The following is a 12,491-nucleotide window of genomic DNA, read 5'->3' as shown; positions in this document are numbered from 1 at the left end:
TCAAATAGGAAAAGGTAACATAAGGAATAGGGCAAATTCAAGAAACAATGAAAAAAATTGAATAAATATAAAACCATCTATTATTTAGGTTTCATGAGTTGCACGAAAAAAATAAAACCGCCCAACTTGCCAAACCAAATATCTAATTGTATGGTGAAAGTACGTATATATATGATCAGTGGTATTATCAATAGCTACAGTGCTGTAATATCATTAATGACTGTCTCTAGTAAAGGTACTTAATCGAGAAACAATGAATTGATTTGAAAAAATATGGACGAACTTCCTAGTTATTTACTTAGTTACGTGCGTTACACGAAAGAGAAATTATTATCACATAATTTCAAACCACCACGTGTATCATAATCCACATGATAATGATAAGTATTTATTATTGATTAGGTCCCTTAATATTATCACTATATTATTGACCGAAATCACTAGGGAGCAAAAGCTAAAAGTTACCCTGCACGAAAAAGCTAGAAGTTGTCACCGAGCAAAACTCAACTCTCAAAACCGGCACCAACCCCACCCAACTCCGCCATATGCCCTCTGGGGCCCCTCAAGGGCCCAAGTGTCTCCAAATGTCCACGTGGACGGTCAGGATGAAGCAGACATAAATGGTAACGGTGGGGAAGTCCATCCGCAATCTATTGCTCCACTCAAAACCCAAGCTCTCAGTTCCTCACATCACTCATAACATACGAGTCCTTGTCTCTCCTGAAAAAAAATATAAAAGAAATTGTTCCGGCGCGGGAAAACACCACCGATGACCGTTCCGGCGAAGGTAACTCCGTCTCGATCGAACACTCTCTCAACTCCTCAATTCTCAAGGGTTTTTCCCCAATGCTCTGTTTATCATTTTCATATCTTCGTATGTGTATTTATTGGTTGTTGAAAATTGATTTGAGTTTTCTCATCGTTTTGAGCTCTGTGTGTTTCTGAGTTATTATTATCATTACACAGCGTTTCATCTGCGATTGAATCTCAATTTCTATAAGGGTTTCTTTTGCAGGGTGTTGATTGATTAAGCCGAGGCTTTGGGACTGGAGTTTGGGCTTTGCATGGTGTGAGTTTGGCTTCTTGTATCAGTAGGATTGGAGAGAGTGTACCAGTTGGAGTTTGGAGTGTGGGGAAGCTGAGATTTTCGGTGTCGGAGCGGCTACCGAGCCTCTTCTGAAAATGGTATGCTTTAGAATTCTCTCTGGTTGATATGGAAATTGGAAGTAGTGAAGCTTTGCATGTACTTGCCGGATTGAGATTTCTAAAGGTTGTGGATTTTGGGTGTTTGATTTGATGTTGGTTGTTCTGAGAGGAGAGCTATCTGGGTTTTGATCAATAGTGGTACTGCTTGTTTTGCTCTGTGTTGTTTCTTACTGTTTTTTTTTGTGAGTGCATATCTGGTGGAAGATTAGTATTGAACTTTTGATATTGAAGATTTGATCTTGCTTTAGTTGTTTGAGATTATGACTGCTTTTAAGATGAAATGAAAGACGATGGTGTGTTGACTGATATCAAATGGAAAGCCCGGATATTGTTCTGTCATTTCCAGTGAGTTGGTTTGAGATATTAAAAATGAGCACAACATGCATTGTATATGAACAATGGTTTCTTTGTCGAGTATGTTGATGGTCTGCTATCTGGCTGTAAGGCATAAGGCTTATTAGTTATTAGCTTATGTCAAATCTTTGGAGAGCTATAGTTGAAAGAATTGCTCAGTATAAGTAAAGGAGAGGCTTAGTTACTCTAGCAGCTATAAATATTGTAAATTTGATATTTTAGTGATCAACTATGTGGAGTGATAGTAATATCAGACACCTGCAATGTATTCCAGACCAGTGAAGTATCGTTGCAACTTTACATTCTGGAATAACTTGTTAAATCTATACTGCAGACTGCAAAGTCTCTAGGAAAAATAACTAAAACTCAGTAAAAGCAACTAAAAGAAAAAAGGGAAAGAAAATAAAGTAAGAGAAGATTAGGTCCTTTCCTGTAAGAATTAGATGATTATTCGTCATCTAAAAGTATATTTATGACCTAAAAGTGTAGGAGTTGTAATGTATCATAAAGACAATAAGGCTAAAATTGTTTGCGTGATGTAACTTTTTAATCTGAGAGTTTGTTACACAACTTCCCAAGCCAATTCTCACTTCGTGGTCTTGGTTAGAAGAGCAATAGAGTTTGAGCTCAGTATCGTGCTTGCTAAATAGATTTTGAGCTTGAATATACTTGTGTTTAGAATCTCATTTCCTCTTTCTAGGCTGTTTCTTGATGTTAGCATTTGCCATTCAATTGCAAAAAAGAAGCTTCTAAAAAGTGGTTTTCTTTGGCAGTCTTTCCAACCCAAAAGCTTTTGGATTCCAAGAGATGCTAGCTGTCTAAATGATGGAGAGATGGGCTGTGATAATTCTTCCAGGGTAGAATCAAAGCGTGGTCACCCATGGTATATGGATGCCAATGGACCAGATCTGTTCAACAACAAGAAGCAAGCAATGGAGGCTGTTGATGGCAGGCCAGCGTCAAGAGCTCCAAACTTGGCCGTTGCCCCGTGGGATAACACTTCTGGGTTTCAGACAGTTCCAGGGCAGTTCACTGACCGCCCTTTTGGACAAGAGCCTGGACGGACAGTTAACTTAGTTGATAGAAACATTCAGTCTCTTGGCAGTGGAACTATAAATTTTGGAAGAAAAGGGTTTCAGAATCAATATGGCAATGATCAGTCAGTGGATTTGTCAATGTCCCACACCATCGAAGATCCTTCATCATGTCTCAGTTTTGGTGGAATCAGAAAAGTGAAAGTTAATGAAGTTAAGGACTCTGATAATGCCGTGTCTGCATCTATGGGGCACTCCTACAGAAGGGGAGACAATAATACAATTTCAATGTGTACTACCTATACCAAGAGTGATGAAAACATCATTTCATTAAGTCCACCTTACAATGCTGACGAGAATGCCATCTCATTAGCGACTACTTTTAATAAGGCAGATGACAATTTCATCTCAGTTGGTCATACTTTTGGCAAGGGAGATGACACTTTCATATCGATGGCTCATAATTACAGCAAGGGTGACACTCGTATGTTATCAATGGGTCAGCCCTTTGAGAAGGAGAATGGAAGTTTTATGTCAATTGGTCAGTCATATGAAAAGGGAGATGGCAGTTTCATATCATTAGGTAACTCCTACAACAAAGTGAATGAGAATTTCATTTCTATGGGTCCAGTATATGGTAGAGGAGACGATAATTTGATCTCAGTGGCTCCGACCTATGATAAGCATGCTGATAGCACTATATCAATCGGTCTGACCTATGACAAGGCTGATTCGAATATTTTGCCAATGGGTCCTCCTTATGATAAATCAGATAGAGATCTACCTATGAGTCACAGTTACAATAAGAATGAGAGCAATACCATATCTTTTGGTGGTTTCCATGATGAATCTGAGACAAACCCTTCTGGTGGGATCATCAGTAGCTGTGGTTTGTTGACTTGTAATCAGAACACACCAGCTCACGCATCGGAAGAATCTGGTGTGAGAGGTTCTGATCATCCTGTTGAGACGAAGATGGATGCACATGTAGATGACACTGTGAAAGTTGACTCCAAAACTGTTAATATTCCCAGAGTAAAAGAGCCAAAGACTAAGAAAGCTCCTCCAAACAACTTTCCTTCGAATGTCAAAAGTTTGTTGTCAACTGGTATGTTTGATGGTATTCCTGTGAAGTATTCTTCCTGGTCACGGGAGGTAAGCTTGTTTACCCTTGAATACTCTGATTTTTTGTTTGTTTAGGTGATGCAATTTTCTGTACTGTTCAGTTTCCTTGTGTTGACTTGTTATATTTTTCACAGAAAAACCTAGATGGAATTATCAAAGGGACTGGGTATCTATGCTCTTGTGCTGACTGCAATCACTCAAAGGTAGTGAACTCTTGTTATTTTCTGTTATGATCGAGAAAGACATAATTCATTTTTTTAGGTTTTATTATTATTATTAGTATTATTATTATTATTATTTTAATCTGAGGTGCATAACCTAGCTCATGAATAGAATTCTATCTTTCAGCCTCTTAATGCTTACGACTTTGAGCGCCATGCTGGTGCCAAGACCAAACATCCCAATAATCACATCTACTTTGAGAATGGAAAGACCATCTATGCAGTAGTTCAAGAGCTGAAGAACACTCCTCAGGACATGCTCTTTGATGCCATCCAAAATGTGACAGGGTCTCAGATTAATCAGAAGAACTTCCGCGTCTGGAAAGGTGATGCAGAATTTTAGATGATTTTTTAGTGACCTGTTCAATATAAACATGAAATATAGTATCCCCAGCATGTACTTTTACCGATCTGTGAAAATTTCTCATGGATTTTCCTCGTTGCCTTTCTTTCTCAGCATCATTCCAAGCCGCCAGCCGTGAACTTCAGCGTATCTATGGAAATGAAGTTGCTATACCATCTTGAAATGAGAATCTTCCTGATCCTATTAATGTTTTAGGGTAGCTTGAGATTTGATCCATGGATAGCAGTGCTTATAGTAAATTATAGACTGGAATTTGGGTATATTTGGATTTTGAACTTTTGGATGTTTACAGGTATTTGGCTATCAGTTTTTAAATTAAATCTAGTTTGGATTTGGACAGTTTAGTAATCCATTGTAAAATATCGAATTCATCCAGCTTAACTTTGTGCTCGGAGTTGGACTAGATCAGCAAAAATGGTTTGCTAATGACCTTATTCATACATATCTTTTTGGACTAAGCCTAAGTCGAGAATTATTGGTGAATTGGGGCTTTTGGTGGGATGTTTTGGTTGCAATTAAAATTGGACGCAGACTACCGTGTCAGTTGTTCAACTCAATTTTCTCTCTTTTTTGGGAAGTAGGATTAGCGAGGATCTAATGCTGATTTATTCAGTATTGGTGGTTCCTAATCATTCAGAATTGCTAACAAATTGGAGATGTGAACTAGCTTGCTGCAATATGAATCACTAATATGTACCATTCGATTGCGAATTAAATGATTTGTGGCCATTGGCCCCCAACAATAAGCACTCTGAGCTTCCAGAATAATCTTGACAGGAAATGGCTATAAGAGACGTTATTGCATACCGTTTTCTGCGCTAGCTCTTCCTAGTTTGGTTTTGAAGCAGTTGAATTGGTGGATAAATGTAACCCAAAAGCCCCATGTACAAAACATGGAAATAAATAATTGTCCTAATTGTCTCATTACCGCTTTCGTCGATATCTTATGAGATCATTCTTAATCGAATTAAACCTCATAATTTCCAGCTGTGTTTCTAAAAATAGATACTAATATCCTCCTTCCCCCTCTTCTATATGAATCAAGTTTTTGCTAGGCCAAGGCTGCAAGGGCTTGACAACAATACATAGAAGCAGTAAAAATGTTTATGGGGTTGATCCGCCAGACAAAGCTTGTGTTAGCGGTGATTTTGGTGCAGCTCGGGTATGCTGGGCTTTCGATAATCTCTGTGTTTGCTCTAAAGAAGGGAATGAGTCCTTACACATTCATCGTGTACCGAATGGCCATTGCCACTATTGTTCTAGCTCCATTTGTATTCATTTTGGAGAGGAATTCAAGACCTCCGATGACTTGGTCCATCACTGCAAAGATAATGTTGCTGAGCCTTTTCGAGTAAGAATCCAAATAGGATAATCTAATTCATTTGTCCAACTTATTATGATGTATTCTGATTATCTGTTCATGCATTGCAGCCCTGTGCTTGACCAGAACCTCTACTACATGGGAATGAAGAATTCGAGTGCAACGTTCACTTCTGCAATGTGCAATATGCTGCCTGCTTTTGCATTTTGTCTAGCCTGGATTTTTAGGTATAACTCATAATAATGCATATTCATGTCCTTGGTCACACACTGATTTACAGACACAGTACATTGACAATGCATTGACTTGTAGGTTTGAGAAGGTTAGCCTTAAGAAACTGCACAGCATAGCAAAGGTCATGGGGACGATCATCACAGTTGGAGGAGCAATAGTCTTGACTCTAGTTAGAGGTCCTTCATTGTGTCTACCATGGGCCATTGAAGAACAAATTGATCCTCATCAATCTGCGCAATGTTACTCGGGTCAGTCAGACCTCGTGAAAGGAGCTCTATTTATCACAGGAGCTTGTTTCTGCTGGTCTTTAGGGATGGCATTAAAACCCATGGGTACGGGTACCCGCGGGTAATTATTCCTTTTGGGTATCTGTTAATGGGTATTACCCATAGTTTATGGGTATGGGAATGGGTAATTACAAAATACCCGTATAAAAATGGGTGGGGTATGGGTATACCCGTGGGTACCCAAATTTTACCCAAATACCCATATAAAATTGTAGACCACACCCAATTTTTTTTTTTTTAATTGAGAACTATTATTTTTCAACCAACATATGGGGCATTTTTATAATTTTCTTATTCTAAAAAAAAAAAAAAACAGAAAACCTATACGGGTGTTCCGATGACTTTGTGTGGTCTCGGATGAGAATCTGACCGTTGAATCATCGTATAATTGTGAAAAGTTGGTTCAAAAGGCGATCTATCAGGATCCGACCGTTGGATCATCGTATAATTTTGAGAGGATGATCCTAAGGGCGATCCGTGAGGATCTGACCGTTGGATCATAGTAAATTGTGAAAAGATGATTCAAAAGGCGATCCGTGGGGATCCGACCGTTGTATATTCATATAATTTTGAGAGGATGATCTTAAGGGCGATCCGTGAGGATCTGACAGTTGGATCATCGTATAATTGTGAAAAAACGATTCCAAAAGGCGATCCGTGAGGATCTGACCGTTGGATCATTGTATAATTGTGAAAAGATGATTCCAAAAGGCGACCAGTGAGAATCTGACCGTTGGATCATCGTATAATTGTGAAAAGACGATTCCAAAAGGCGATCCGTGAGGATCTGACCGTTGGATCATCGTATAATTGTGAAAAGACGATTCCAAAAAGCGATCCGTGAAAATCTGACAGTTGGATCATCGTATAAGTTTGAAAAGACGATTCCAAAAGGCGATCCGTGAAAATCTGACCGTTGGATCATCGTATAATTGTGAAAAGACGATTCCAAAAGGCGATTCGTGAAAATCTGACCGTTGGATCATCGTATAATTGTGAAAAGATGATTCCAAAAAGCGATCCGTGAAAATCTGACCGTTGGATCATCATATAATTGTGAAAAGACGATTCCAAAAGGCGATCCGTGAGAATCTTACCATTGGATCATCGTATAATTGTGAAAAGACGATTCAAAAGGATCCGTGAGGATGGTTCATTTACAATCCGAATTTTATTATTTTACATTTAATCGCCAAGTTGTGAAAATTGTTTTATGGAAATAAATATTTGATTGACATGTACCCATAGGTCTCTATGGCGAATATTTAAAAAAATATTTTACGGAAATAAAAAAAAAGTAGCAAGTATTTAAAAAAAAAACAAAACAAAAAAAACTGCCCATATTAAAAATGGGTAAATGGGTGGGTATGGGTTTTACCCATTTAGAAATGGGTGGGTAAAAATACCCACACCCGCTAATTATTTGATGGGTATTACCCGTGAATTATTATTGGGTGGGTAATACCCAATGGGTACAAATGCCTCTTGGTTTGTCATTTTGCAAGTAGTGGTCTCTCAAATCAGTTCATTGTATGTTGTCAAAAAAAAAATCAGTTCATTGTACTTATACTACTTATTCGGAAATGGTCCTAAACTTCTAATGATAGAATTTGATTACAGCAAGAAAAGAAAAAAAGTAAAACATAATTATATATGATGGTGAATTTGGATTTTGTCTACACAGGCGATTACCTTAAGATCCTACCCTTGTCAGCTCTCTCTCACAGCAATGATATGCTTTTGGGGTATGGTGGAAGGAGCAATACTGGCTTTTGTAGTTGAAAGGGGACATAGTGGAGTCTGGTCCATACAATTCAACATCAAACTTGTAGCAGCATTTTATGGGGTAGGTAATCCAAAAAGTTTCAACTGTATGTTTAAATCGGTAAACATTTGTACTATAATAACTGGATTTAGGGTGACGCCCTTGCTAGAGGGCCCAAAACGAGTCTGGCGCCTTAGATCTCTTGGCCATCCCAAGTACTTGCATAATTGGAATTAACACTGCAATGCAGTTTAATGAACTTTGTATTAATATTTCATACTGCAGGCAATGCAATCTGGTGTTGCTTATTATGTGATGGGAATGGTAGTGAAGGAAAAGGGACCTGTTTTAAACTGTTTTTTACTCGGCTTTTAATGCCTTGGCCACAGTAATGGTTGCAATCCTGGGTTCCTTTGTTTTAGCAGAACAATTGTACCTTGGGAGGTAGGCTCACACTATTGATTTCTCTCTGGTTGATTCAATTAATCCATGCCTATATATGCATGACAGTTGATTGACTAGTCTCTTTCACTCTTGTCTTTTTCACTCTTGTTTGTAGTGTTATCGGAGCAGCTGTAATCATCATTGGTCTGTATCTCGTTCTCTGGGGAAAAGCAAAGGACCATTCTCCTCCATCACAGTGCAGCATGATCGATGAAGTAGCACCACTAACACAAAGATTAATAGATGATCAACAATGTTAAGAGATTTTATGTCACTTCAAGCATACGGTTGATCCTCCAAAATTCTGGCAAACCAGTTTGTTAGTATTTTTTTCTTTTTCCTCCTTTTGAAGTGAAAGGATCACCTTTGTTCTGATTAAATATTCATCAGCTAGCTTAAAGTATTAACTATTTTTAGTAAAATTAGGACTAGATTGTTTTAGCTGTTAGAGAATTTTGCATGTGATTGTGTCATTGTGCCTAAAGAAATCTGGCCTACTTACGAGTTGTTCCTTGTCACTTCATGAATATGCTGATCCCTGCAAATTCTGCCATGCATGTTAGCTTTTAGTCGTTTTTTTCCTTTTCCTTTTCTTTTTCGTGTTATTTTGAGTAGCAAGGTTCACCATTTAACTGTTTTAAGTACTCATCAGCTAGCTTTAAAGTATTAACGTACTATTAGACGTAAGATTAGACCACCATTGTTCTAGCTGCTTGAGCATTTTTCATGTGATTGTGCCTAAAGAAATCTGGATTGCTTAACTATAACCAAATGACCTCAACTGGAATCAGATAGTAGGCTGCAAAGATATATAATTAATTAAGCAAGTTCCAGTTCTAGTTGGGTGATTTTTGGAGTGATCTGTTCAACACAAACATGAATTTGGCCTGCTGGATGTTTTTTGGCTTCTGAATATTATGCAGCTTAATAAATGACAAACTCTACTTTGGATTTTGGGCATTTTATCCTCTGTTACAGGATATTAATTTTATGGATCTTTACATGGCGCCGTAAAAATTCATTAAAGCAGACCGCATAGTAAAATCAGTAAGAACTGGAGGCATATATTAGTCAAGAACTGTTGTTTGGTAACTTTGGTGACTCGAGAAGAGTTCGTGCATACCGAATAATGTCAATCTAGCCTGAAAATTTGTAGTTGTTGCTTGTTGAAAAGTGCAGGCAAAGACCTTCAAATATCAATGATTCCAATTTTGGCCCATATTCTGTTTTGGCGTTATATAGGCCTATATTATGATCTCCAGGACTGGACACATTACTTCCATGCAGGGAATTTGTTCCACATTGAAAATTCAAATTCCAAGCAGAACTAGCCATTCTAAATGCTGCATTTAGTATAGAAATACGAGGCCGTTACTAATTCAAAGCATGAATGCCATATCAAATATTCTCAAGTCAACCAGGCACTTCAAAGAACTAAGAATTAAGCTCAATTTTTAAGCTGTTATATATAGGCCACATTATTTGCATCGATGCAAATATATACCAGCAACAACATTATTTGAATCTATCGTACTCCTGTTTTTGGTACATCATGTCCATTATTTTCTCTTTGTGCATGTGATTGAGATGGAGGTTGGTCAACAATGATGATGATGGCTCCAGTAAGACTGCAAGCATCAATAGCTAATTCTGTCAGTCCCTAGTGATTCTGAAATTTCATTCCTAAATGCACTAGGAATCTGCAAACCTCCAAAGGTACATTTGCTCAGCTAAAACAAAGGATCCCAAAATTGCAACCATTACAGCGCCTAGCTAAGGGATGAAAAGCAGAATAGAAAACAGGTCCCTTTCCTTCACTACAATCCCTATAACACAATAAGCAACCCCTGAGAGCATTCCTTGCATCAAATTAAAAATAAATTCTCAATCCTATTCTGATGTTTTTTGCTTTTGTTTGCCGAGTATAGTTGGAGAAAACATATCCTAAATACCCCGCAAACAGCTGTTAAGAGTTTGATCAAGTGTATAGACCATGCTGCACTGTTTCTCCATTCCATTACAAGAGCTAGAACTGTTGCTTCCACCGTACCCCACAAACATATCGAGCTACGAGGGAGAGCTGACAAGGGTATGATCTCAAACTCAGAGAAGGGACTTTGATTACAGTCAATATTATAGCTCCACCAACTGCAATTAAAGGCAGTGTAGGGTTAGGGAGTTTTTAAATTCTGTATTATGTTTTCTACAGTTCCTTCAGGATTTTAGTTTTTTTTTATATTTTAGTTGTAGTTACTTGAGCTTTGATTTGTAATATGAGGGGTCTTCGGACTTCTCATGCTTGACCGATTGAGGTCGTATGATTTTATATCAATGGATCAGTCTTCTGTTGCCCTCAAAAAAAAAAAAAAAAAAAAAAAAAAAAATCCCAAGACCTTTGTTAGGCCATGCAAACTCTTAAACTTGACATTCTCGTATCTCGAGCCTTAATTGTTGACCAAGAGAAGAGAGAGAGAGAGAGAGAGCTAAATTAACTCTGAAGAGGATAATTCTTAAGTTCACCAAAATTTACTTATTTTGGTGTTAATTCAAGCCGTTACGGCATCATATTTACTCGCACTCTCCCTAACCTCTTGACTTCACAAACCCAAACTCCACGCTCAGCAAACAGATATGGTCTATTACCTTTGTTTTATCACTTTATTATTGAAATTGTGAATGGTTGGTATGATGCTTTTGAGTATCTAAACTTTTGGTCTAAAAGCATTTTGTTTGGTCTGCTAAAACGTGAAATCCCAACACTCCAAGTTAGAGTTTCTAGAATTTCTCTCTTCTTGTGAATATCAATATCGATCAGCCAATGTTTTGTTCACAATGATTACAATGAAATAAAGAAATTGAGGATTTGATAGTGGAGATGTAGAACGTAGACTCTGCTTTGGATATTCTCGACTGTTATCATTTCATGAATTTGAGAATCTGAGATTTTGGTTGGACTGGTAGAAGGTTGGAATTGCTTGATCAATTATTGCTATTGATTTCCAGGAATTAGCGAATTTGGTGTTGGGCATACTGTCGTTTATTAATTGATGCTAGTGGCTGGGATTGTGGATGGTCATTTCATTTTATGTTTTAGGTATTGGGAGTGCGATGGAAGTATGAATTTGGGTTTGAGAAATCAGAGGATATTGGGCAAACCCTATGATTAACAGCAATATAGTTAAAGTTGAGTTTATATTATCATTTTTTTAATCAAAACACATGTGTCAAGACTTAATTGGTTGGTTGGGAGAGGGATGAATGAGCAAGTTCACCCCAGAGTGAACTTAAGAATTGTTCCTCTGAAGATGCAATGTATCCAAGTCTGACGTACGTGAATTACCTTGTATAAATTCTGCACCTTCTTTGCACCTCTCCTCATTATAATTGTCCAAGATCTCAGCCAATCTTCACTGTCACTGAATAATGTTGACAGATTGTAAAGTCTATTTAGTACTGTTTTGTCATTATAACTGACAACTAAAATGAAGTAAATTCAATAACAATAATACTTCTTAATTATTGATTTTAGATTCCAGATCAGTGGTCAGTTAATTGGATCATCGTCGATTTTGATCATCACTTGCCTGCATGCACAAATTAAGTACAAGATCGATCTATGACCTCATTAATTTCTTTCCCAAGTGATATCAAATTTAAAGTGTAAATCAAGCCAACTCTATCTATGCTACCACATTGACGCACCCACTGAAATTTTGACTTAAATGTGGTTAACTTCGCCCCAATAACTTCATACATTTTCGTTCTTTCTTTCTTGGGGGTTGACACCAGTCTTCGTTTCTTACACATACATGTATAATTATATACATAATAATTGATCAGAATGACATTAGTCTTAGCTACGAGCAATGTAAGTAAACTTGTTGATGACAATTTGACCCCACAATATTAGACAAAGAACAAGAACATTCAATAGAACCACACAATCTCAGGCTCTCATGTAACCAAATCTCTTCTTATTAAACTCTGCGTTCTTAGCACCAAATTTGTGGATTGATGCAAAGATAATTGTAGATGTATTGAGTAGTATTGTCTATGTTATGCTGTGAAAGTACTCTGTTTTGCTAAACTTTTTGTGCTGGCTAATGTATGATTGCACTCAATCCATTATAAGTAAA

At 37.5% G+C, this 12,491-nt stretch overlaps 1 protein-coding gene and 1 pseudogene across 3 annotated transcripts; both read left to right on the top strand.

Moving 5' to 3' along the window:
- Positions 1-642: 642 nt before the first annotated feature.
- On the top strand, positions 643-4,652 carry LOC133717632 (uncharacterized). 3 transcript variants are annotated; one of them, XM_062144342.1, is made up of 7 exons: positions 643-787; positions 1,016-1,185; positions 2,334-3,749; positions 3,854-3,922; positions 4,053-4,266; positions 4,398-4,497; positions 4,560-4,652. In XM_062144342.1, exons 2-6 carry the CDS (start codon positions 1,183-1,185, stop codon positions 4,463-4,465), a joined length of 1,770 nt encoding a protein of 589 aa, XP_062000326.1. In that variant the 5' UTR covers positions 643-787; positions 1,016-1,182; the 3' UTR covers positions 4,466-4,497; positions 4,560-4,652. The 3 variants fall into 3 exon arrangements, with proteins under 3 accessions (XP_062000326.1, XP_062000327.1, XP_062000325.1); XM_062144343.1 differs by having other exon boundaries at positions 4,068-4,266; positions 4,398-4,652; XM_062144341.1 differs by having other exon boundaries at positions 4,398-4,652.
- A 752-nt stretch (positions 4,653-5,404) lies between these two features.
- Positions 5,405-8,615, top strand: LOC133716854 (WAT1-related protein At2g39510-like; annotated as a pseudogene).
- Positions 8,616-12,491: the final 3,876 nt, after the last annotated feature.

Source organism: Rosa rugosa, chromosome 6, assembly GCF_958449725.1.
Source record: "Rosa rugosa chromosome 6, drRosRugo1.1, whole genome shotgun sequence".
NCBI classification, from domain to species: Eukaryota; Viridiplantae; Streptophyta; class Magnoliopsida; order Rosales; family Rosaceae; genus Rosa; species Rosa rugosa.
This window is presented reverse-complemented; position numbering and strand designations above follow the sequence as displayed.

Bases quoted from the DNA above. Each gene is read 5' to 3' on its own strand.
- LOC133717632 (XM_062144342.1), top strand. The intron at 3,750-3,853 runs GTAAGCTTGTTT...TATTTTTCACAG, and splicing joins ATTCTTCCTGGTCACGGGAG to AAAAACCTAGATGGAATTAT. The intron at 3,923-4,052 runs GTAGTGAACTCT...GCTCATGAATAG, and splicing joins CTGACTGCAATCACTCAAAG to AATTCTATCTTTCAGCCTCT.